Genomic DNA, 27,590 nt, shown 5'->3' with positions numbered 1-27,590 from the left:
CAAAGCGGTTCACCGCGCATTGGGATGACATTAAGAGATTTAGCAAGCTTTCACACGACACCAACATGCAATGAGAGTACAAAATGTAGTTGGTTACCACTGAACTATCGAGTTGTTGTTGTTACTTATCACTACTACCAGTACAATTTTATTGAAACACAAATCATGGCAAGTGAAATAATTGTATAAACAGAAACTACCCTAAACAACTTTAAAACCCCGCATAACCAAACAAGAGCAGAAACACCAACCAGACGAACTTAATTAAAACCAAAACAGTAATACACAATACACAACTAAATTAAAATAAGAAAGTACAAAAATAGTAGTAACAAATAACCATGACAGCAAATAGTCATAATAAACACAAAATAAAATAAACGAATAAAAAAAGTAATCAAGTAAATAAAAACTAATATAATATGATGAAATATAATCATATAAATCAAGAAGAATTTATTAAAAATAGATAAAAAATAGGTTGCACCTTCTCAAAAATGTCGCAATGTTTGAGAAAACTTCGCAAGGATTGTAGAACATAATTGAAAGCTGTTGTCCTTCACATAAAGCTCAATTTGCCAGAAAATGTTGGCCAGGAATGTTGAAGAAGGGCTTAAGAAAACGCTACGAAGCCGAAAACACCCCCACGTAGCATTAGTAAGCACTTACGAACTCGATTGAAGTTACGAGTGCTTCGTAAATATGACGCAACTCGCTAAGAACGAACTATAGTAACACGTAAACGATTAAGAAGGCTTCATGAATAAGGCCCCTGGCAAGTAGATACACACACGGTGCAAACCAAATATACAAGAAATGTCGTGCTAAGCATATTTTGTGCTTAGCAGCTCTATGAAATTGTGCCCAACTGGTCTTTGACAATTATCAAAGGTGATAGGTCTTTGTTGTGTGTATTCGTGAGTTCATATCAAGGGTATGCACAGGCAACTTCGGTAGTGTGTGTACTGTGTACAGTACATGTACATTGTACAGTACACTGACAATTCTAAAGGTTGGCCATACTGGTTAAACACGATCTTCTCATCCCGTTCCTACCCCCGTGGATCTTAAAGAGCTCCGTGGTTTTAAACAAAGTCATTGCTGAAGCTAAATGACTCCGAAAATACTCCACAAAAACGCCAGTCAAATTTGAGTAAATTTATTACAAAACACTACACTGTTGTGTTGGGCGCATGGCCATTTTAAAATTTGCGCGGTGCGGTTTTTTTTAATTGATTTTTTTTAGCCAGTGGCTTTAAAGGGAAGGTACACGTTTGGTAATTATTCAAAACAAATATTAACTTAAAAACTGACTTGGTAACAAGCATTGGAGAGCTGTTGGTAGTATAAAACATTGTGGGAAACGACTTCCTCTTAAAGGCAGTAGACACTATTGGTAATTACTCAAAATATTTATTAGCATAAAACCTTTCTTGGTGACGAGTAATGGGGAGAGGTTGATGGTTTAAAACATTGTGAGAAACGGCTCCCTCTGAAGTGCTATAGTTTTCGAGAAAGAAGTAATTTTCCACGAATTTGATTTCGAGACCTCAAGTTTAGAACATGAGGTCTCGAAATCAACCATCTAAACACACAGAACTTCGTGTGTGGAAAGGGTGTTTTTTCTTTCATTATTATCTCGCAAGTTCGATGACCGATTGAGCTCAAATTTTCACATGTTTGTTATTGTATGCATATGTTGAGATACACCAACTATGAAGGCTAGTCTTTGACAATTACCAATAGTGTCCACTGGCTTTAAGTAATGCAGTTTTTGAGAAAGAGGTAATTTTTCAGACTTCTAGATAGATATATTTCTAGCTGAAAGCACACAAATTCGTCCAACAAGGGTATTTTTTCTTTCATAATTCTCGCAACGTCGATGACCAATTAAGCCCAAATTTCCACATGCTTGTTATTTTATGCTTACGGTGGGATACACCAAGTGAGAACACTGGTCTTTGACAATTAGCAAACGTGTACAGGGCCTTTAATTAGACGGCTTCGTAACGATAACTGCCTCCCACTCATTACTCATGAGGATTTTACTCCCGTCTTTCTTAGAGCACTCACTGCTGGCCATGTACTCTATCACCTCCTTATACTTGGTCGCTGATGCCGTCTTCTTGAATTCGCTCACTTGAAGAGAGAAATCAAGCAAGAGATCCCCATCCTCAGATGTCTCGTCAAAGCATTTGGTGATATCCATTTCAGAAGTGTATCGACTCAGGGCATAAGGGATGTCATGGCGATCGAACGAGCTAAGCAGATCAGCTAAGCTAGACTCACGCAGACCATGTTTCAACATGTCGGGCATACGAGACCTAAACTTCCACAAGCCACATTGGTCTGAAAGAGAAAACAATACATCCCGAGTACGAGATGTTGTATTCTGAAAAATCGTAAATTAACCTCCAGCAGATTTCAATCCCATCTCGAGTTAGGATGAGTAAACTCGTCCTACCTCAAAAGGTTGGACAAAGGAGGGTCCCCGATTGCAGGTGTTTACACACTTGCGTGTAGTGTGTGGGGGTGTGTGTGTGTAAAAAAAAACAAAATTAATATTCTTTATCCCCAATGCAAATTTAACATCTATTATTAATTCCTAAGTTGGGAAGAGTTTGGTGAAATCGACGGCTAAGTCAGAGAGCTGGGACCTTACATAAAACCCTATGTATGTTGCACTGCAAGTAAGCAACTAGCTATTAAAGGCAGTGGACACTATTGGTAATTTCTCAAAATAATTGTTAGCATAAAACCTCACTTGGTAATGAGTAATGGGGAGCTGTTGATAGTATAAAACATTGTGAGAAACGGCTCCCTCTGAAGTGACACAGTTTTCGAGAAAGGAGTAATTTTCCACGAATTTGATTTCGAGACATCAGATTTAGAATTTGAGGTCTCGAAATCAAACATCTAAACGCACACAACTTCGTGTGACAAGGGTGTTTTTTCTTTCATTATTATCTCGCAACTGCGATGACCGATTGAGCTCAAAATTTCACAGGTTTGTCATTTTATGCATATGTGGAGATACACCAAGTGAGAATACTGGTCTTTGGATAGTGCTTCTTCTTTGTTATTACTGTGAGTACGAATTTAGTTAAAATACTATTTCCCATGACTTCTACAAGAGAATGCGCTTAAGAAACACAATTGAAGTTTGAGTGGTCATGGCAAGGTCGTGTGCCCACTGATTTTTTTTTTTTTTTACAACATAGGCTGGTCCGCAGCTGTCTCAAAGGAAGCCCCATGTGCGTCTGAAGCTGACCGTTGCGTTGTTTAATGTTTGCCCCCAAAAAAGTAATTCTACCGGCTCCAAGTCTGCCATCGCGGCCTTTAGTCTACTTTTTAAACTGTTCACTTATTATATGTCATTTTCTTAATCTTTTGCAATTTTTACTGTCATGCGCCCTCGAACAGGCTGGTCCTGGAGAGAGCACAATATAAGATCAACAAATTATTGTTATTAATATTGTTATTGCCTTATTGCCCGAAGAAGCGCCCTCTTGTTAGATTAACCTCAGTCACCAGCCTGAGCTAATCAGTGGGGCGTTTTTCGTGGCTGATGCAGTGGTATAACAACCGAGATCTCAGACTTGAAATCAAGTCTGGTGCCAATGTAGCTGCATGAATTCTTGTTTGTTTACCTGATAAGAGAATCGAAATCATTATGCCACCAGGTTCCAGGAGATCGTACAGATACATCAAGGAACTGTCTATGTCATCCACGTCGTACAGGGAGTGAATAGCGCTGATGAAATGAAACTTGGTTCCAACTCCGTCAGTATCTCTGTATTGTTCAAGGGTTTGCTGTCGCCAATCAAACTTTACACCTTGTAGTTCGTGTCCCTTGGTTTGAACCAATGCCTTGTACTTTATAATTTGACCTTCATCTGGTTCAACTACACGGTTAGTGATGATCGGATATTTCTTCAGTAGTGCCGTCAAAAATGGAAAGTCCACTTCCCCTTTGAATACACAAAATAGCATATTGCGCCGGTCAAAATATAAGGACACTTAATATTTCTTGCAATTTTATTACATTTACCATTAAATTCAACATTAATGATGGATTGGTTATGATAAGATAAAACCACCTTGTGTGACTGATAGTAATCTATATGGATTTTGGGGCACTGTATGGTGAGGTATCAATATATTGTTTGTTTTGCGGTATAAAACACCATGTGTATAATTATCCTCTTTCCAGGTAGATTATGTTTTTGAGAACTTGTCTTGCATGCTTTTATAATTGTACCACCACGGAGTAGATTTTCGGAATTCGGGGGGACTTCTCAATTCTGAAAAGAACTTTCCTACTAGGGCCTACTTTAATAGGCGGAAGGCAGAAAAACGGCTGGGAATTTACGTTAGATTTGGATCGAGGGGATTTCTGAAACTTTCACTGCGCGGAGTGAGTTCTTGGTCTTAAAGTCACTTGGAAGTGGTATTTTTTCAAAATAAAGCTTTTGTCACTAATATACGGGTCATTCCATGTCAGACCAACACATTTTTTTACCTCATGTCTTCCGATTTTAATAAAAATTGTTGTGCTTGTAGGTCCTAATGAGCAATGAATGCACACCAATTTTTAGCCCGATCCGACTTACCATGTGGTCAGGGCAGAAACCACTAAAATCTGACATTTTTAGGGTAAAATACCACCTTTTTGGTAAAAATATGTCATAACCATGTCAATTTTTGTCACATATATGCAAATTTGATATCAAAATTATGAGAATTGCATTCTCAAATCAATTCCTTTCTCAAAAATAATTTTTTTGAAATGTAGGTCACTGTAATCTTTAATATGTTATCGTGACCTTTGACCCAGTTTTTGAAATAATGTATCATTCCAAAAATTAAGGAAATAAAAATCACTTGATAGAGCATGTCTTCCTCTATCAGAATCCACTAAGAAACAACTGGGCTCTTCAAAATTTACAACTTTATGACTATTTTAGTACAAGTCACTGTGATCTTTAATATGTTATCGTGACCTTTGACCCAATTTTTGAAATAACGCATCATTCCAAAAATCAACGAAATGAAAATCACTTGATAGAGCATGTCATCGTCTATCAGAATCCACTAAGAAACAACTGGGCTCTTCAAAATTTACAACTTTAAGACTATTTTTGTACAGTTGGTAAGTTACAAATTAGTCAATTTATATACTTACATAATATATTTACCAAAAAGGTGTTATTTTACCCAAAAAATGTCATTTTTTTGTGGTTTTTGCCCTGACCACATGGTAAGTCCGATCGGGGTAAAAATTGGTGTGCATTCATTGCTCATAAGGACCTACAATCACAGCAATTTGTATCAAAATCGGAAGACATGAGGTAAAAAAGTGCGTTGTTCTGACATGGAATGACCCATATGTGTTTTGATGAGTGGAATGTGAATAAACAGTTAACTAAGGTTTTAAAAAATCAGTTCTTTTTAAGAGTAGACCCCGACCCGAGAGGGCGCTGTTCGTGACGTCAATCGAGGCAGACTTTGCCTGTAATGCGTATAGAGTAATCACAATTGCAAAGTACGGACCAAGTCGTGAGTTTGTACGTTTCAAAAAAAAAAAAATCCGGCAATGCCGACCAGGTGTATTGCTGCTGAATGCAGAAAAAAACACTTTTTGAAATCTACCAACTCACGACTTTGACGTACATGTACTTGTGTTTACTATACGCATTGCAGGCAAAGTCTGCCTCGATTGACGTCACAAAAGGGGTGGGCGGAGTCAGCCCCCCAAACAACTTTATATATTTTTTAAACTTATAAATCGTGACAAACAATTACTAAAAAAATTGTTTTACTGTTCGTAAGCATATACTCTTATGTTTCAAAGAAAAAAAATATATTTCCAGGTGACTTTAACGTTTCGACTAGCTTGCTCTAGTCATCGTCAGGGGATTTCTATGTTAAAATGTATAGTGCGTGTACACGACATCAACACTTTGAAGGTCAATGGCCAAGTTTGACTAATTTCGAGTTTTTTGGTGCAATCGAACCCACGGGCATTAATTCAAGAAGGATGATAATCATAAATTTTTTTTTAAAAATGTCCAGTTTAAATTTATCTAGGTTTTGAGATTCAAAAGTTCAATTTGTTATCAAAGAAGATTGTTATTGCAGCGAATGATTTGAAACATTGCCTCACCAGATCCACTGCCTACTCCTAAGACACGGAGCTCATTGTCTTGGTTTAAGTTTGGGAGATGAGGGACGATCTTGTCGAGTAGCACCGTCTTGGTCCAAGTGTCCTGATGTTCGTACTTGGCAGAATACACAAGGTAAATCTCATACGCCTTGAAGCAGCGGTCCCGGTTGTCAAATAAAACCATCATGGGTTTCGAATCCGCCATGATGTCACACTTATACTCCCCGATGCAACTTGCCGTCAAAAAAAATACTTGAAGTTGAAAGAAAGGTAAAGCAACACAAATAAATCCACACTGTGAACTAAACAATTGGAAATGAAACATATTTTTATAATTTAAACGTTCCTTTGATGATGAGTTTTAGACAGAGGAACTTCATCGTTCAAATATCATCAAGGATGACTAATAACAAAGATGTTTTGTTCCTGATGACCGTTCAAGAAAAAATATTTGTCTATTGCGTTTCAAAATATAGTTTCTTAATCAATGAACCGAAATGATTACACATACGAGTACTACCATCATTATTGGATTTTAGCCATTGCATGGTGTGAGGTATCAAAATTGGTCTGCGGTTACTATGTGTGTAAGTGGGAGAGGTTGATAGTAAACACATTGTGAGAAACGGCTCCCTCTGAAGGAACGTAATTTTTCACGAATTTGATTTCAAGACCCCATAATTATATTTTGAGGTCTCGAAATCAAGCATCACACAACTTCGTGTGACAAGGGTGTTTTTTCTTTCATTATTATCTCGCTACTTCGACGACCAATTGAGCTCAAGTTTTCATAGGTTTGTTGTTTTATGCATATATTGAGATACTCCAAGTGAGAAGTCTGGTCTTTAATACGGTATCGTTGTTTGGTATAACTTCGGCCAATCCAAACAAGGCTTAAAGGCATGGGACACGTTTGGTAATTACTCAAAATCATTATAAGCATAAAACCTTACTTGATAACGAGTAATGGGGAGAGGTTGGTAGTATAAAACATGGTGAGAAACGGCTCCCTCTGAAGTAACGAAGTTTTTGAGAAAGAGGTAGTTTGTCACTCAAATAACCAAAAACTTCAGCCAGAGCATTTTATTATGCATCCAAAAGCACACAAAGTAATGCAAAAGGTTTTTTTCTTCTTTTTCTTTCATTATTCTTTTGCAAATTCAATGACCAATTGAGTAAACATTTTAACAGGTTTGTTGTTTAATGCATACGTTAGGATACACCAAGTGAGAACACTGGTCTTTGACAATTACCAAACGTTTAAAATCCAAATACACAGGTCTTGGGGCCAACCGCTTAGAAGGTACGTCTCCGCACCGGGCGACTCTTTAAACATTACACTACAGTACTGTTTTTTTATGCAAGTTGCCAGACACAAGGCCTCGGCTTCAAATCAACTATTTTTCCAGGGGCCGTTGCCACCTACTAATCCCTGGGAATAAAACAGGGTGACCCCCTTTGGCAGTCGTACGGATGTAGGCTTTGGGTACCAGTACCATCAATCAAAAGCCTGGCTGGTAGAACAGAGCACTACCTCGCCTGTTCTGTAACACTATATCCCAGTCAGCCGTTAAATTCACCTGGAAATATAATTTGTTTTTTTTTTTTGTTTTTTTTACATTTGAGTATATGTTTCTGAACAATAAAATAAATTTTTGAGTAATTGTTTTTAACGATTTAATATGTTTGAAAAAATAAGTAAAGTTGTGTGGGAAGGTGACTCCGCCTACCCCTTTTGTGACGTCAATCGAGGCCCTGTGCCTCGATCGAACATCGAACACACGTACGTGCATTTTACAATTCAAGTCCTAGTCGTGAGTTTCGAACACGTTTTTTTTTTCTTGAGTTTTCCCGGCAATGTCGACCACGTGTATTGCTACTGGATGCAGCAAAACGATGGGGGGTCAGTTTGCAAGTCTTTTCCAGCGCTGGGCGGCAAGCACTTCGAGCCGTCGTGCTTTGATATCCGGCATACACGACACATTTTGACATGAAGAGAAAAGTTCTTTTCTATAACATGACGCCATCCCATAATTTTTCCCAGCTAGTGGGGAAGTCGAAGAAGGTACCTTAAATACGTAACGAACCTAAAGGAGCATTTGCCTAACGTGAAAAAAAATCAGGTATTGTAACATTCAACTTTGAGGGCATGTTTTTTGCTTGGGCGCCAAGCGTCACTATCTTGTGTTGGCACTGCATCCGATTCATCGCGCCTCGCGATTGACGTCACGAAACCCCCATTTTGGCTCGGGCGTATTTTCAAATTTGTAAATAACATGGAAACTAATCTTTTTATAACCTTAGTTAATTGTTTATTCATATTCCACTCCTCAAAACACATATTTTTAGTGACAAAAGTTTTATTATGACAAAATACCACTTCCAGGTGACTTTAAACCTTGAACGTGTTACGCATAGGGCCCACACTCAACAGGGAATGGCTGAGGCATTCCTGAGTGTTGGCACTATTGCCACTTGATATTTTGTTCATGCGAATATAAAAAATACTTGCGTCTCACCTTGATGTCAAAAATGATACAGACTCTTGTTTGTTGTACTCAAACTTATTACGGCCAGCAGGGCGGACGGTCCAAACAAGGTTTAAAAAGCAAAATACATGTCGTAGATTAAACTGATTGGAGGATCGTCTCGAGCAAACAGACCATCACCGACTCTTCAAACATGTCTACCCAGTATACGTGGTGACGGGGACGGGGCTTGGCTTATTGTGTTTTAAGAGTGGTTCAGAGCCGTATATTGAGAGAGTTGCGACAACTCGCGATTAGAAGCCATTTTGTATCCAAAGTGACGGTAAACAACGTGCACAGTTTACGCACAAACCAATGGGAAAACGTCCATGTCAAACCAGCTGACGAACATTAATGTTGCAATTATTCTTTACCTACTGCCAGTAGAGAAGAAAACGTCCACAGGTAAGTCATGTCAAGCTTGAAGTATTATGTAGTCAGGAAAAAATATGATGGGGCGTACCTATATCGTGTTTTGAAAGCATTTTGAAAGTGTTGTAGTGAGCTGTTTTGATTGAAATTGTGATGAAATCGAAGCGTTGTGTAAATTGCTGTCGGCGGTCCACTGACGTTGTTTGATATAGTGCGAGTTTTGAGAGCATTTTGAAAGGTCGTAGTGAGTCATGAATATCCATAAGGTGACGTCATGGTCGCTAGGCTTATGTGAGTGTACAGTAAAAACTGAATATGTATAAGGTGACGTAGCGCTGCGCTGTATCTGGAAACTACCACCGCGCTACGTCACCTCGTTCATATTTACTTTGTACACCACACAAATTGATAAATCAGCGTAGCCATACCGCGTCACGTGACATTACCTCTTGGATATTCATGATTGCAAGATTTGCCTGGTGCCCTGACTTCTCACGTCCAACAAGAGGAGAATCATTAAAACATGGCGGCGCCCAGGAACATGTCGCGTGAAATGTAATTTTTGTACACGATTTTTTGGACCAATTTTCAAATCACCACATCTGGACAAAGTCATCATTTAGTAAGCCCTGTTATGTGTCATAGTAATTCCACAAATGTAAGGAATAAAATGAGGTATGTTGGAGTAGTATAGGACTTTTTTAAATGGGAGGAATTTGCAATCAAACTACCACGCATTTTGCGACCTTTGAAAACTTAGCGTTTAAGACATGTATCGAATGTGGGCTGTAATGGTGACAGTGATGAGACCGATGTTAAAAGCGGAGCCATTTACAGGTAGGTCCATGCATGTTCTTTGGACTTTGAATGAACACAAAATAGTTTAATAAAATATCAATAAAGCTTGTTGGTGATTTAATCATGACCGGGTCATGATTAAATCACCAAGTATGTCAAGCCCAACAAGCTGTAGGCTACATTTTGAGTATTGTATAGGCCAGATTTATGTCGCGAGTCCACCGATCCGCCCCTTTTTGGGTATTTGTATCTGTCACACGTAAAAAAATGGCAAACTTCATCGATGAAAAAAGTGCTACATATACGGCGCTTTAGTTGCTCCAAATTACCTTATGTTGTTCAGGATCATGAGTTGTGATCATTTATTGTTTTGTTTTTCAACTTACGTGCACTTAAGATGAGAAAACTTGCGATTAACTTTCACCTTTCAGACAGGTAGATGTTAGTTTCCAAACGCCAGGAGTCGATCGCTACTCGAAAGGATCCGATGTAATCAGTAGTCGTCAAACGGAGCAGCAATACGTAGACTCGCTACCATTCCTTGAGCTTTTTCTCCCTAAGATTTGTTTGTGTTTTTTTGTATGGTAGATACACCATGTACACGTCACTACGGTTCATGGTCGTCTGATGAAGGTCACCACGTAATGTTTGAAGAGTCGGTGGTCTTTTTTGTCGAGACGACCCTCCAATCAGTTGAATCCAAGACCCGTATTTTGCTTTAAAGCCTTGTTTGGACTTGGACCATCCGCCCTGCTGGCCGTAATAGGATTAAGTACAACAAACAACTGTTTCATTTTTGACATCAAGGTGAGACGCAAGTATTTTTTGTATGTTCACATGAACAAAATATCGAGTGCCAATAGTGAATGTTATGGGACAACCTACCAGTACGCATCAGAAATTATAACTCTTTGCCTTTGTTCAAAAAAATATCACAAAACTCACTTGTATCAGATGTAATTTGTTGTATTTATAGTTCCATTGGTTTTGCTCTGTACAGCGCTTTGATCTTGATGTAAAGGCGCTTTATAAATATTTAGTTGTATAGTCACTAGCCAACACTCTGGAATCCCTCAGCCTTTACCCTGCCTGTTGTGTGTGGGCCCATGCGTACCTTGACATTTTACGTCCAAGGTTACGCTCACTGGGTTTGTGTTACAGCGCAGGGTAGGTAGTGCTTGCTGCTCTTACCAGGCTTCTGATTGATGATACCCAAAGCCTACGGCCGATACGACTGCCAAAGGGGGCCACCCTGTTTTATTACCACATACGACACAGAAACACTTTGGTTTGACCCACAGAGTGGCCTGAGCAGCCTTTTACTTGTTTATGCTGCAATGAGCTGAGCCCTAACAAAATGCTTGTATTTGCCTACGGCCGATACGACTGCCAAAGGGGGTCACCCTGTTTTATTCACGGGCGAAGTAGGTGGCAAAGGCCGCGGACACTGGACAAATAGTTGATTTGAAGCCCAGGCCTTGTGTCTGGCAACTTGCATACAAAATAGTACTGTAGTGTAATGTTTGAAGAGTCGCCTGGTGCAGCTTCTAAGCATGCAGTTGGACCGACGACTTGTGTGTTTGGATTTTAAAAAGCCACTGGACACGTCTGGTAACTGTCAAGGACCATTATTCTCACTTGGTGTATCCTAATGCAAAAAACAAACTTGTGACAATGTGGGCTCAATTAGTCATCGAATTTGCAAAGGAATAATGAAAGAAAAAATTGTTTTGCATATCCTTTGTGACTTTGCTTTCGGATGCATAATAAAAATGTTTCAGCTGTAGTCTTCATTTGAGTGAGAAATTACTTCTTTTTTAAAAACTACGTTACTCAATAGAGGGAGCTGTTTCTCACAATGTTTCATACTATCAACAGCTATCCAATGATGGTTCCCAAGTACATTTTAATGCTAACAATTACTTTGAGTAATCACCAAACATGTCCATAGTGTCTTTAAGCCTTTGTCTGGATTGTCCGAAGTTACAATAAACAACGTTATTTAAATTTTGACATCAAGGTGAGTTCATTTCAGTATTTTTTTTGTCCATATTATTATAATGGTACAAATAGTGCCAATACTCTAGATTCCGTCCGCATTGAGCCCAATTCGTCACAATTATTGTCGGTTAAATATCGCCTTATTTATTTTCCGAGTCCATTTGCAATAATTTTATTTTACTCATCCACACCACAGTTGAAGTGGATTTTCCATAAATGTGTCCTACAGATGTGAAAAGTTAAAAAACGGCTACCCAAATGCACGTTCAATGTGAAATATTATGATTTTAAATTTCGTTTTTGTTTCTTTTACACGAAGTCCCTACCATATCCACATTTAAGCAGAACCATTAAAGACATTGGACACTATTGGTAATTGTCAAAGACCAGTTTTTTCACTTGGTGTATCTCAACATATACATAAAATAACAAACCTGTGAAAATTTTAGCTCAATCGGTCGTGGAAGTTGCGAGATAATAATGAAAGAAAAAAAACACCCTTGTCACACGAAGTTGTGTGCTTTTACATGGTTGTTTTCGAGACCTCAAATTCTAAACTTGAGGTCTCGAAATCAAGTTCGTGGAAAAATACTTCTTGCTCGAAAACTATGTCAATTCAGCGGGAGCCGTTTCTCACAATGTTTTATACCATCAACCTCTCCCCATTACTCGTTACCAAATGAGGTTTTATGATGATAATTATTTTGAGTAACTATATACCAATAGTGTCCACTGCCTTTAAACTGGGCCCAGGTCACTTGCGTATATACAGCATAGATACATATGTATAGGCCTGTAATTAAAAAGAAAAACACCGCAACAACAAGGACAGACGAACACATGAGGTGTACAAACAATAACATACCAAAAATGGAGCCATCGTTGAATTGACTTGCACTATTAAAGTCATGAACTATATTTATAACGAATATTGAGTAGTATTCGTGAAGTAGCTCGTAATGCCATGTACCGGCCATCTACATAACATCAGTAAAATTAAACAATATCTGACCTACTCAGTTACTGAACAGGTGATAACATCTCTAGTTATGTCCAGGGTTGATTATTGTAATGCTCTGCTGGCAGGTCTTCCTCAATCTACGATTGCACCCCTACAATGTGTCCAAAATTGTGCAGCTAGAATTCTTACAGGTACTAGAAAATTTGATCAAAATTTGTCTGCTAGTTTTTAAATGTATGAACAGTCTAGCTCCAGGCTATCATCTTTGTGAACTATTGCTGGCGGTTAACTCAACTTCACTTAGGACCACACGTTCATCCTCAGATAAAACTAGATTGCAACCTTTGAACACTAGATTATGTACTTACGGTGACAGAGCTTTCTCTGCAAAAGCACCTCGTTTGTGGAACCAGCTAAATGTTTGTCTCAGGGAGGAAAACTCCCTCTGTAGCTTTAAATCTGGGCTAAAGACACATCTTTTCAGGGAAGCATTTTTAACTTTAGAGTATTTTTCTATGTTCTTACTGCCCTGCTGCTTCATATCATTGATGCGGTTTTTATTATTGTTATTATCATACTAATTGTTGTGGTTTTTAATGGTGTGGTCCTAAAGCGTGTGGACACTTTAATTTTTCAGTTTTTTGTGGTTAAAATTTTCAAGCGCCTGGGAGCATTTTTAATGGATTTGGCGCTATATAAATGTTTATTATTATTATTATAATTATTAATATTATTATTTTTATTATTATTATTATTTATATTATTATTATTATTATTATTATTATTATTATTATTATTTCATTTTATCACAGCATGCAAAAGAAAGATCTCATTTTCCTTTGTGCCGGTAACTCCTCGAGCCGGGCTACGTCCCGTAGCCTTAGATCTCAAGGGTCTTTCTCAGGATCCTCGCTGTTCCCAAAAGCGCTGCCTTCTGTAACAGATCTACCCTCACATTTGTCCCTATTTCATCTAATTATTATTATTATTATTATTACTATCACTATCACTATCACTATCACTATCACTATCACTATCACTATCACTATCACTATCACTATCACTATCACTATCACTATCACTATCACTATCACTATCACTATCACTATCACTATCACTATCACTATCACTATCACTATCACTATCACTATCACTATCACTATCACTATCACTATCACTATCACTATCACTATCACTATCACTATCACTATCACTATCACTATCACTATCACTATCACTATCACTATCACTATCACTATCACTATCACTATCACTATCACTATCACTATCACTATCACTATCACTATCACTATCACTATCACTATCACTATCACTATCACTATCACTATCACTATCACTATCACTATCACTATCACTATCACTATCACTATCACTATCACTATCACTATCACTATCACTATCACTATCACTATCACTATCACTATCACTATCACTATCACTATCACTATCACTATCACTATCACTATCACTATCACTATCACTATCACTATCACTATCACTATCACTATCACTATCACTATCACTATCACTATCACTATCACTATCACTATCACTATCACTATCACTATCACTATCACTATCACTATCACTATCACTATCACTATCACTATCACTATCACTATCACTATCACTATCACTATCACTATCACTATCACTATCACTATCACTATCACTATCACTATCACTATCACTATCACTATCACTATCACTATCACTATCACTATCACTATCACTATCACTATCACTATCACTATCACTATCACTATCACTATCACTATCACTATCACTATCACTATCACTATCACTATCACTATCACTATCACTATCACTATCACTATCACTATCACTATCACTATCACTATCACTATCACTATCACTATCACTATCACTATCACTATCACTATCACTATCACTATCACTATCACTATCACTATCACTATCACTATCACTATCACTATCACTATCACTATCACTATCACTATCACTATCACTATCACTATCACTATCACTATCACTATCACTATCACTATCACTATCACTATCACTATCACTATCACTATCACTATCACTATCACTATCACTATCACTATCACTATCACTATCACTATCACTATCACTATCACTATCACTATCACTATCACTATCACTATCACTATCACTATCACTATCACTATCACTATCACTATCACTATCACTATCACTATCACTATCACTATCACTATCACTATCACTATCACTATCACTATCACTATCACTATCACTATCACTATCACTATCACTATCACTATCACTATCACTATCACTATCACTATCACTATCACTATCACTATCACTATCACTATCACTATCACTATCACTATCACTATCACTATCACTATCACTATCACTATCACTATCACTATCACTATCACTATCACTATCACTATCACTATCACTATCACTATCACTATCACTATCACTATCACTATCACTATCACTATCACTATCACTATCACTATCACTATCACTATCACTATCACTATCACTATCACTATCACTATCACTATCACTATCACTATCATTACTATTACTATTACTATTACTATTACTATTACTATTACTATTACTATTACTATTACTATTACTATTACTATTACTATTACTATTACTATTACTATTACTATTATTATTATTATTATTATTATTATTATTATTATTATTATTATTATTACTATTACTATTACTATTACTATTACTATTACTATTACTATTACTATTACTATTACTATTACTATTACTATTACTATTACTATTACTATTACTATTACTATTACTATTACTATTACTATTACTATTACTATTACTATTACTATTACTATTATTATTATTATTATTATTATTATTATTTTCTTTTTACAGCAAGGGTAGAAGGGTACAAGGGTAGACATTATGGCAGCTTCTAAGCCATTGATGAGTTTGTTTGACAACCGGGACCGCTACTTCAAGGCGTATGAGACTTTCCTTGTGTATTCTGCCAAGTACGAACATCAGGACACTTGGACCAAGACAGTGCTACTCGACAAGATCGTCCCTCATCTCCCAAACTTAAACCAAGACAATGAGCTCCGTGTCTTAGGAGTAGGCAGTGGATCTGGTAAGGCAGTGTTTAAAATCATTTGTAACAATAACAATCTTGATAAAAAACAACAACATGTGAATCTCGAAACCCAGATATAAATTTTAAACTGGACAGGTTTTTTATTTTTTATTAGCATCCTCCATGAATTAATGCCCGTGAGTTCAATTGCACTAAAAACTAGAAATTAGTCAAACTTGGCCATCAACCAGCAAAGTATTGATTTCGTGTACATGTATTATAAACTTTAATATAGAAGTCCTCTGACGATGACTACACTGTAAGAAAAATTCCCATTATTGAGCAAAATTTACTTTTTGTGGTGTTCAAAAGGGAACATGGTCGTTTGGAGGGTAAAACGCTACGCATCAGAGGTTGCGTCGTAATTTACTCAATTTCTGTGTAAAGCGGCTACCCAACTATGCGTTAAATTTCTTACCCAACTCCATTGTGTCAAAATGTACCCAACAATCGACTACCCATCAGGAGCGCGTTTTGGCGACCCCAACCAGAAACATTGGTTATCGGTTGAGCGTTTTCGCGTGTTGGGTTGAGCGCGGTGACGATGCTGTTCGGACCAACCGGTAACCGACTTGTTGAGTTGGTTGGGGTCGCCAAAACGCACTCCAGTAGTTGATCACCATAACCTCAAGTGTTGAGTCAAAGAAATAGTGCGTTTTGGCAGCAAACACGGCCTCTATTAAAAAAAATAAAAAATAAAAAACCACGCCTTGACAGTATAATTTTTGATTAATCTATGATTATCACAACCTAATAATCACCTTGCATAAAACAATCGGAGAGTTTGTGTACATTCAGGTGGTGAAAAACGAACACAGCATTCTTGCGGGCAGATTATTATGTAACAATCTCTCTTAGAAGCAAGCTAGTCGAAACGTTGAGACCAAAAACAATAATAATAATAATAAATAGTATATTCCCAGCCGTTTTTCTGCCTTCCGCCTATTAAAGTAGGCCCTAGTAGTTAAATAACAGGACAGTTCTTTTCAGAATTGAGAAGTCCCCCGAATTCCGAAAATCTACTCCGTGGTGGTAGAATTTTACAAGACAAGTTCTCTCTCAAAAAAAGCATATTCTACCCGGCAAGTAGATACACATGTTACCGCAAAACATTGATACCTCACCATACAGTGCCTCAAAATCTTTATCGAATACTTTCAGTCACACAAGGTGGTTCTCTTATCCTAACCAGTCCATCATTAATGTTTAATTTAAATGTGATAAAATTGCAAGAAATATAATAAGTGTCCTTTTAATGACCCGCGCAATATATGCTTTTTTTTGGTAACTGTTCACAGGGGAAGTGGAGTTTCCATTTTTGACCGCACTACTGAAGAAATGTCCTATCATCACTAACCGTGTAGTTGAACCAGATGAAGATCAAATTATAAAGTACAAGGCATTGGTTCAAACCAAGGGACACGAACTACTAGGTGTGAAGTTTGACTGGCGACAGCAAACCCTTGAACAATACAGAGATACTGACGGAGTTGGAACCAAGTTTCATTTCATCAGCGCTATTCACTCCCTGTACGACGTGGATGACATAGAAAGTTCCTTGATGTATCTGTACGATCTACTGGAACCTGGTGGCATAATGATTTCGATTCTCTTATCAGGTAAACAAACAAGAATTCATGCAGCTACATTGGCACCAGACTTGATTTCAAGTCTGAGATCTCGGTTGTTATACCACTGCATCAGCCACGAAAAACGCCCCACTGATTAGCTCAGGCTGGTGACTGAGGTTAATCTAACAAGAGGGCGCTTCTTCGGGCAATAAGGAAATAACAATATTAATAACAATAATTTGTTGATCTTATATTGCGCTCTCTCCAGGACCAGCCTGTTCGAGGGCGCATGACAGTAAAAATTGCAAAAGATTAAGAAAATGACGTACAATAAGTGAACAGTTTAAAAAGTAGACTAAAGGCCGCGATGGCAGACTTGGAACCGGTAGAATTACTTTTTTGGGGGCAAACATTGAACAACAGCAACGGTCAGCTTCAGACGCACATGGGGCTTCCTTTGAGACAGCTGCGGACCAGCCTATATTGTAAAAAAAAAAATCAGTGGGCACACGATCTTTCCATGACCGCTCAAACTTCAATTGTGTTTCTTAAGCGCATTCTCTTGTAGAAGTCATGGGAAATAGTATTTTAACTAAATTCGTACTCACAGTAATAACAAAGAAGAAGCACTATCCAAAGACCAGTATTCTCACTTGGTGTATCTCCACATATGCATAAAATGACAAACCTGTGAAAATTTGAGCTCAATCGGTCATCGCAGTTGCGAGATAATAATGAAAGAAAAAACACCCTTGTCACACGAAGTTGTGTGCGTTTAGATGTTTGATTTCGAGGCCTCAAGTTCTAAATCTGATGTCTCGAAATCAAATTCGTGGAAAATTACTCCTTTCTCGAAAACTGTGTCACTTCAGAGGGAGCCGTTTCTCACAATGTTTTATACTATCAACAGCTCCCCATTACTCATTACCAAGTGAGGTTTTATGCTAACAATTATTTTGAGAAATTACCAATAGTGTCCACTGCCTTTAATAGCTAGTTGCTTACTTGCAGTGCAACATACATGTATAGGGTTTTATGTAAGGTCCCAGCTCTCTGACTTAGCCGTCGATTTCACCAAACTCTTCCCAACTTAGGAATTAATAATAGATGTTAAATTTGCATTGGGGATAAAGAATATTAATTTTGTTTTTTTTACACACACACACCCCCACACACTACACGCAAGTGTGTAAACACCTGCAATCGGGGACCCTCCTTTGTCCAACCTTTTGAGGTAGGACGAGTTTACTCATCCTAACTCGAGATGGGATTGAAATCTGCTGGAGGTTAATTTACGATTTTTCAGAATACAACATCTCGTACTCGGGATGTATTGTTTTCTCTTTCAGACCAATGTGGCTTGTGGAAGTTTAGGTCTCGTATGCCCGACATGTTGAAACATGGTCTGCGTGAGTCTAGCTTAGCTGATCTGCTTAGCTCGTTCGATCGCCATGACATCCCTTATGCCCTGAGTCGATACACTTCTGAAATGGATATCACCAAATGCTTTGACGAGACATCTGAGGACGGGGATCTCTTGCTTGATTTCTGTCTTCAAGTGAGCGAATTCAAGAAGACGGCATCAGCGACCAAGTATAAGGAGGTGATAGAGCATATGGCCAGCAGTGAGTGCTCTAAGAAAGACGGGAGAAAAATCCTCATGAGTAATGATTGGGAGGCAGTTATCGTTACGAAGCCGTCTAATTAAAGGCCCTGTACACGTTTGCTAATTGTCAAAGACCAGTGTTCTCACTTGGTGTATCCCACCGTAAGCATAAAATAACAAGCCTGAGAAAATTTGGGCTCATTTGGTCATCGAAGTTGCGAGAAAAATTGATGAAAGAAAAAATACCCTTGTTGGACGAATTTGTGTGCTTGCAGATAGGAATAAAAGACTTCTAGCTAGAAGTCTTTTATTATTTTAGTGAAAAATTACCTCTTTCTCAAAAACTACGTTACTTCAGAGGGAGTCGTTTCGAACAATGTTTTATATTATCAACAGCTCTCCAATGCTCGTTACCAAGTCAGTTTTTAAGTTAATATTATTCGTTTTGAACAATTACCAAACGTGTACCTTCCCTTTAAAGGCACTGGCTAAAATATTTTTTTGAAAAAACGCGACGCGAAATTTTTTTAATGGCCATGCGCCCAATGCAACAGTGTAGTCTTTTGTAATAAACTTACTTAAATTTTGACTGACGTTTTTGTGGAGAATTTTCGTAGTCATTACCTTCAGCAATGACTTTTGTTAAAAACCATGGAGTTCTCTAAAGATCCACGGGGCTCGGAACGGGATGAGAAGATCGTGTTTAACCCGTATGGGTTGTCAGTGTACTGTACAATGTACATGTACTGTACACAGTACACACAGCACTACCGAAGTTGCCTGTGCATACCCTCGATATGAACTCACGAATACAATCAACAAAGACCTATCACCGTTGATAATTGTCAAAGACCAGCCGGGCACAAATTCTTAGAGCTGCTAAGCACACAAATTTGCTTAGCATGAAATTTCTTCATTGATAAAAACAGCTAGGATTACCAACAAAATTTCCATATGGCATATTGCTTGTTACTGGTTATCAGCTGTTGCTTGCTTATCCTGAAAATCACATGGAAATTTGGGTGGTAATCCTCTTTTTGTCAAGGCAAACATTTCATGCTAAGCAAATTTTTGTGGTTAGCAGCTCTATGAAATTGGGTCCAGATTCTCACTTGGTGTATCTTAACATGCATAACAACATAGCCGTGAAATTATCGACTCAATCGTCATCAAAAGAATAATGCAAGAAAAAACGACCAAATTTGTATGCTTTCATACGGCCAATAAAAGGCTTCAGGTCTGAAGTCTTTTCATAATTTGAGTGAGAAATTACCTCTAAACTTAGTACAACCATATTGCCACCTCAGTAAAATTTATTCTTACTAATTTTCAAGTTAATCCCAACAATTGCATTTGATACATCTTATATCTTCGACAAATTCCTTAGTACTGTGACAGGTTCATCACTGGTCGACATGGTTCGACTTCGTTGACGGATAAATAAATTATTAACCAGTTAAAAAGAAAAGAAAATTACAATATAACGATTTTTCAAATTGGAACTTATGCTTATAGATAGCACAAATCAAGAAATAACGTCGCAGGTAAAACTCATTGTAAACATTTAAATTGTTACATAATGCTATGAATATTTGTGGCACCCACGCTAACATCCTTGGCGTTTGTTGATGTGAAATTTGAGCTCTATTGGTCGTCGGAGTTGCGAGATAACTATGAAAGAAAACACCCTTGTCACACGAAGTTATGTGCTAGATGCTTGATTTCTAGACTTCAAATTCTAACTTGAGGTATCGAAATCAAATTCGTGGAAAATTACTTCTTTCTCGAAAACTACTTCACTTCAGAGGTAGCCGTTTCTCACAATGTTTTATACTATCAACCTCTCCCCATTACTTGTTACCAAGTAATGTTTTATGCTAATAATTATTTTGAGTAATTACCAATAGTGTCCACTGCCTTTCAGCACATTTTTGTGCTTGAGCAGCTCTATGAAATTGGGCCCTAAACTTTCATCTTTATAGGATAATTGAGGCTTTTAATAAAGTTGTGACTTGCCTTGCTTGCATGGTATGCAAACATTTATTTAAATAATTTTATAGAACATTTCTGGCTAAAAACCAAACAAACTGATATTGCCTATAGTCAAAATCCCTGTCGATCAGCTGTTAATAGTTGAACATTTTATAATGCTTTGCTCTTTGTTATAATATCAAAACGAATTATGTAAATTTACTTTGGGTTTATTTGTCAGTGTATTGTTAAAGACACTGGACACATTTGGTATTGCACTATTGGTGTTCTACTTTTAAAACATCTTTCCAACCATATGCATTTAATGACAAACGGTTATAAACGCTTTTTACCACCTGATAAATATACACAGACACAAGGATTTGTTGTTGTAGTGAACCCTGCCAAGAGTTAACTTATTCCGTACTCTGAATTCAGTGGTAAAACGCCAATTAATAATAATATAAGGGATTTCCCTTTATTTAATTCCATCCAGTGATATCCACTCATAAAGAAGTATACCAATTCCAATTATAAATACACTTTGCGGCCAATCCGCAAAGGTTCCCAATTCCTCACTTTGCGAACGGTAAAATTCCAATCCGCAAAGGTTCCCACTTCTCAGCGATTTGCCAAAGAAGGTACCAGACCATTTACAATTATTATTATAAATGCACTCATTGACTGGAGAAACTCCGGGTCAATGAGGTTCCCACTTCCAGCGAGTTGCCAAGAAGGTACCAATTTAATTTACTTCTTTATTTATACAATCACATCATTTTATTACCACCATATTTATCCATATCAATTCACATAAATTAATTTACCACTTTCCTCACAGGCTTCCATGCCTATTAGCTTGTTTATAGGAAAAACCTAAACTTACCGCTTTAATTTAGCTACGTTAAAGTTATAAGATTATTAGTCAACTCAATCTGTATCACGTATGCCGTCATACCCTGACCCTTCCATTAATCCCACGGGAGGGAGGGAGGGAATTTTGCGAAACTATACAATCTATCTTAACTCCTTGGTGGCAGAATATTCAATGACGGTTCCCAGCAGAAAGACAAGCACCCTTACCCCGAAATGCCTTGCTTTGGTTGGTTGAAAAGAACAATGGAAACACGTCTGAATGCACCCTGACAATCACACTTGCTTAGCCCCGACTGTAACATGTGTGTATATTTCCCGGTGTTAAATCTGTTTACTGCGTTACGCCTTAAACCCTATTATAGACCAACTCGTCCGATCCAAGGCAACGTGTCCCTTTAAGGTGCGCTCTGTTACCTGTAAACTCTAATTTTTTGCCGACTAAAACCTTCTTTTGGAACATTTATTTTCCGAATTGAAAAAAAATAAAAAACCGAAGACTGATCAAAATGAACTATTAAACTTTATTAATATTATTAAGACTCTGCTAGGGTCGAACCGTCAGGCCATTAACTATTTGTTGAATATTATTAGTAGTAGTATTTTGTTAACCTAATCGCGTTTTAAACTTTTGCTTATTAATAAATCCAAGATGGCCGCTTTTCCCTGCCATGTGAATAATTTTGTCTTCCTTCTTTAGGGTGGATTTTCGTATTTCCTAGCCTTTACCAGTTGTTAGCTTTGTAAGCATTGCCTATATTTTGTTACGCGCTTGTGTATATTTTTATGGAAGGACACACTATAAATCAATACATTTTTATAAATATTATTTTACCAAGGGTCCCATTTCCGTACACCGTAAATTGAGACCGATCGACCTTTAACGGGAGCCCTACACGCTCTTGCAAATTTGCTTTGTCCGACCGGCACTCTCTTCAACTCCCCCCGTCTAACTTTCTCTATCGTCGGTATAAGATTGCAGAAGATGGTAGGTTCATGTGACTCGTGCATCGGTTTAGGAAGTCCAATGCTACCCTTGTACTGCCACGCTAAATATTGGGCATACAGCTCGGGTTTGGAGTCCAACAGTTTGAGGTAATCCGCTAGTTCTTTCATGTTCGTGTAATCACCAACGTATATGAATGAATTTGGAGGTGTGAGATCCTCGTAGACTTTTCTGTTGGGACCGTAGACGATTGGAACCACTCCTTGCATCAGCGGTTTCTGCCAGAGTTTCTCCGTGATGTAATCACTGCATTCCGCATTCTCCAGAGACAGGTAGAACTTATACTGTCGCAGTAAGTCCACCGTGCATTTCTTTGACCAGCTCGGTGTGCATTTCAACGATCCGCACGCTCCATAAGTATCCACGGGAACCAATTTCTTCAATTCGCTCACAAAGGCACTCCTTGGCCAGAAGGTGTTAACACAGTTACTGGCCATCCACGCTACCAATTTCCTCTTTCCTTTAACCCATTCCTGGGGTGATTTCGTCTGGTTTGTCATTGGGACCCCTGGCCGGTAGAATCCGTACGGAGTGACGATCTCCGAGCCCCGGTGGTATGTCCACGTGGCGTGGACAGGTAGACGGTTGATCTTTAAACCTTCGCCGTTGTTTGAACGCGGGGACTCCCACGAGTGATATATCCACGTCTGGTTGGGATGTGCCGGCTCTGGAAGAGGTTTCGGAATAAGGAGTTTCATGAAATGGAAGACAACTGCATCCATTCCTTCAAACTTGTTCTTTTCATCAGCGAGAGTGAGCTCAATAGTGCACTGATTGTCGCAGGGTATGGTGGATCGTACAACTGCTCCACCTGTAGATCGTTTAACAACATTTTTAAGCACTGGTTTGTGTACAGAAAGTTTTCCATTTTTGTCGTACACTTGGACCCTGTAATGGCAGCGGCCCTCCGTGGACGAGTTTGGAGACGTCTTCTTGACAGTGGCTTGATCAATGGTCAACAACTTGGTCGAGGCAACCCTTTGCTGCGGAATTTGTTTATCTACATCGTTCGCAATTAATTGTTCACTCTCGTTGTTTGAGCGCTGGTGGCGCTCTATTGCAAGATGGTTGATGTCGTTTGTCATGGCCCGAATGTTCGTCATGATTACAATGTTCTTATGTTTGTGAACGCTTGAAGTCATCAATAAGAAACATCCTTGAACAATCAGACCGACGATTACAACGCACATGAAGATTTCTTTCTAAAGAGAAAAATTAAGAACAAAGACTGGAGTCAATTGGAATCTACACTTTCTCGTCTATAGACCTTTTCGCAAAATACTGGGGCGCGCGCGTAAAGCTTGGAATTAGGTGCATTGTGGTCTAGCTGGTGTCCAAATTTTATCCATATCTATCCTACAATGCACCTCATTCAATAGTCTGCGCTTGCGCAATGGTATTTACGAAAAAGGTCTATTCTCCTTTATAACATAACTTCTGCAAAACATAGTTATTGGCCTGACGCGACCCCAGTCACAGCGTGCAACAATTGTTTTGTTATACCTTTGTAATTGGTATTCCTCTTCTCGAAGTTCTGTTGTCATCTTCAAACATTATTACGACGGACTATTCATTGTTTAATAAGCAGACGAACGAGAAACATGTCCCTCGAACCCGCGCTTGTGTAGTACACAGCGCTGGAAATCGACCAACGCCGGGAACGATCAAGGTGATGTACACCGGTGTACATCACTTTTCATGTTACCCGGCGCGTCGAGCCATGTAACATGCGTTTGTGATGCGCGTCACATGATTGGTTCTCGACCAATCAAACTTCACAGTTTGTTACCAAAGTATAAGTTTATGAGTCAATCTATAATTTCCCCGCTACTGTAAAAAGCTGGCTTTAATTTTATTTTGCATTTTGCACTGTTTGCGAGTTGACGAGGTGCACCATAAGCTTTTATGTCCATGCACGGTGGTAGAGAGAGTCCATTTTCTCCCAAGGTTGTACTTTATTTTTTTTTATATTTTTTTTGTAAAATACTTGTAAAAAGAGGCTTAAATTTGAAGCCCTGCCTTAATTCATCTTATCTTTAATATATATGGATATTAACTCATCTAGGCCTACCTAGTTTTCAAGTCAATCAACTTTCTATTTTCAACTTTCTGCTTTGTGGTTCGTGCATGCAATACATTGTCTATATGTGCGATTTTGTAGGAAGCAACTTGCGGAGGCGTGTTGACTGGCATTCCTGACAACCGAGCACTAAATTTGCCGGACTGGTCATAAACGTTTCGTGCTTGAAATACAGTAAGGTATTGCTTATTGACTCTTGAAATAAAACCATTGACTATGGGCTTAAAAAAAAAGTAAAGTGTTTTATCAAGAAAATAATACTTTACTTACCGCTCTCGCCATTTTGAGCTCCATGCCACTGGCTGACCCTTGGAGGCTTGCTCCCTAAAAATTCCGATTCTGAAATGAATATAATATTGTGTTTTCATATTAAAAACATGGACACCTTTGTGTAATTGTCAAAGACCAGTATTCTGAATTGGTGTATTGCAGCATAATTATGCATAAACTAACAAAATATGTGAAAATTTAAACCCAATTGGTCATCGAAATTGCAAGAGAATAAAAATGAAGAACACACAAATACTTCACAAAAATGTGCCTGCTTTGCAGATAGTAGATACAATGTATCATTAGGCATCACGCCTGAAGTCTTCTAAAATTAGAGAGAAAAAATACCTCTTTCTACCTCAAAAAACTACGCTATTCAGAGAGAACCGTTTCTGAAAATGTTTTTTACCAACAGCTCTCCATTGTTTAAATTTTCACAACATTTCTAAGTACATGTATAAGTTTTTACCCATTTTTTCGACATGTACATGTACATGTCCATGGCGGTAGAAATAATTCTACCTCCATGGTATTAGACTTGTGGACAAGTCGTTAAATCGACCCCACGCGGTGAGATAGTCTCGCCACAACTCGACTATCTCACCGCGTGGGACCGATTTAACGACTTGTCCACAAGTCTACCATGGTATAACCTTAAACATGTGATAGTGTGTGTGATTGAATCCTGTAAACCATGGGAGCAGCAGGTGTCAAAATGATGAACATATGTTTCTCATTTTTAAAAGTGGGTACCACATAGTTGGGATAACTTTACGTTTCGCGCCACCACTTTTTTTACTAATTTGTTACAAAGAGGGATATCTCATTGAGGTAAAGTAGGTATTTCATATCGAAATAAAAAGTGGTGGCGCCGTACGGAAACTTTTCCGGTAGAGTTTCCTCCATGGTCCGACTGAATAGCGCCATGTTCTGCTGTGCTATACAGCCACTGATGACCAAATATCTAACACGTACGATTGGGCATGGATTTCACTAGATAGTTTCCTTCGTATAAGATAATTACTTAAATAGTGCCTAATTTAAAATGCAACAAATAATAAAACAAAATAATTGTACAACGAATGTACTGTTCCACTCTCTGATATTATAGAAATACACATACTTAATTTACCTGGTGTAAAGTTGAAGTGTTGAAGTGAAAAGACAGTTTCGAATTCTCTCTCAAGAAAGATCCAAGGTTGCACATTGAAATTTCAGTGTAGTATACCGAATGCACAATTATGTCTCCAGCCCGTCCATATATGTCTCCAGCCCGTCCATACACGGTATTGCCATGTCATACACGACCAAGAAATCCGCGTAAACACCGGTGAATGAGCTCTCAACGAATACGCCCAACAAAGACTTATATAATCGCTTAATTCTATTGAACTGTTGAATAAGGAAATCCCTCCATTGAGCCAAGTCACCCACCGTCTAGATCATTCTGGGCTCTGATATCTTGGTTTAGCCACAATCAAGCAAAGCGACTGGATGGTGAGACCATGGAGGTAGCAGGCAGAAATATTTCTACCTCCATGGTTAGACAACGCACCGAGTGGCGAAGACGGAATTTTTTACTTATTAGGTGTTCGGGCAGTCCGCCCGGAACACCTCTTGTTTTTGCTTGTGTTTTTGTTTTTAAATTTCAAATATAAATTCAAAAATACAAGTAAACCAGTTCAAACTGTTGTTCAAAACTGATTATTTGTAAATAAAGATTAAATAATGGGTAAATAATAAATTATATATTGTATAATGATGAATTTTTTTGTAAATAACTGCGTCAATGATAAGTTTAAACTTGGCGCCTCATAGCCTGTCACTATCACTGCGTTCACACTTGATCCTGCTAGGAGGATCAACGGAAGATCTTATCTCGAAAGGGCGATCAACGGGAGATCACCGGCTAGTGTGAACGCGATCAGGATCAGGCTCAGATCCTCCTTGTTGAACTCCCTTTATTGAGAGATTAAAGGGAGATCAGATCCCTAACGGGCGATCAAAAAACAAATGTAAACGTAGATCGAGATCATTCCTGCAATTTAAGCTGCTAACATCCGGTGTGTCAGGTCATGCAAAATAAAAACGCGAAACAAGAAATTCTAAACAACGCTTTACCTAGACAAGTCGTTAAATCGGCCCCACGCGGTAAGATAGTCGAGTTGTAGCGGTGCTCGCGAGAGCGAACTGCTGGCTCCCCGATTTCTAATCGGGGAGCCAGCAGTTC

At 38.2% G+C, this 27,590-nt stretch overlaps 3 protein-coding genes across 5 annotated transcripts; 1 reads left to right on the top strand and 2 right to left on the bottom strand.

Annotated features, from left to right (window-relative positions):
* Positions 1 to 1,901: 1,901 nt before the first annotated feature.
* Positions 1,902 to 10,449, bottom strand: LOC117289394 (histamine N-methyltransferase-like). Of its 2 annotated transcripts, none has more exons than XM_033770499.1 (4): positions 10,251 to 10,449; positions 6,167 to 6,418; positions 3,651 to 3,971; positions 1,902 to 2,349 (listed from the first exon to the last, which is right to left on the bottom strand). In XM_033770499.1, exons 2-4 carry the CDS (start codon positions 6,369 to 6,371, stop codon positions 1,991 to 1,993), a joined length of 885 nt encoding a protein of 294 aa, XP_033626390.1. In that variant the 5' UTR covers positions 6,372 to 6,418; positions 10,251 to 10,449; the 3' UTR covers positions 1,902 to 1,990. The 2 variants fall into 2 exon arrangements, with proteins under 2 accessions (XP_033626390.1, XP_033626389.1); XM_033770498.1 differs by lacking the exon at positions 10,251 to 10,449 and adding an exon at positions 9,069 to 9,162.
* On the top strand, positions 9,862 to 19,339 carry LOC117289395 (histamine N-methyltransferase-like). The gene is made up of 5 exons (XM_033770500.1): positions 9,862 to 9,903; positions 10,453 to 10,671; positions 15,746 to 15,980; positions 17,282 to 17,602; positions 18,904 to 19,339. Exons 3-5 carry the CDS (start codon positions 15,776 to 15,778, stop codon positions 19,260 to 19,262), a joined length of 885 nt encoding a protein of 294 aa, XP_033626391.1. The 5' UTR covers positions 9,862 to 9,903; positions 10,453 to 10,671; positions 15,746 to 15,775; the 3' UTR covers positions 19,263 to 19,339.
* A 1,719-nt stretch (positions 19,340 to 21,058) lies between these two features.
* LOC117289755 lies at positions 21,059 to 26,973 on the bottom strand. Of its 2 annotated transcripts, XM_033771020.1 has the most exons (3): positions 26,493 to 26,973; positions 25,361 to 25,429; positions 21,059 to 24,212 (listed from the first exon to the last, which is right to left on the bottom strand). In XM_033771020.1, the coding sequence occupies exons 2-3, from the start codon at positions 25,382 to 25,384 to the stop codon at positions 22,836 to 22,838; spliced, it is 1,401 nt and encodes a 466-aa protein (XP_033626911.1). In that variant the 5' UTR covers positions 25,385 to 25,429; positions 26,493 to 26,973; the 3' UTR covers positions 21,059 to 22,835. The 2 variants fall into 2 exon arrangements, with proteins under 2 accessions (XP_033626911.1, XP_033626912.1); XM_033771021.1 differs by lacking the exon at positions 26,493 to 26,973 and having other exon boundaries at positions 25,361 to 25,516.
* Positions 26,974 to 27,590: the final 617 nt, after the last annotated feature.

This window comes from Asterias rubens, chromosome 4 (assembly GCF_902459465.1).
Source record: "Asterias rubens chromosome 4, eAstRub1.3, whole genome shotgun sequence".
Taxonomy (NCBI): Eukaryota; Metazoa; Echinodermata; class Asteroidea; order Forcipulatida; family Asteriidae; genus Asterias; species Asterias rubens.
Note: the sequence above shows the minus strand (reverse complement) of the source record. Positions and strands in the feature narration are given on the sequence as shown.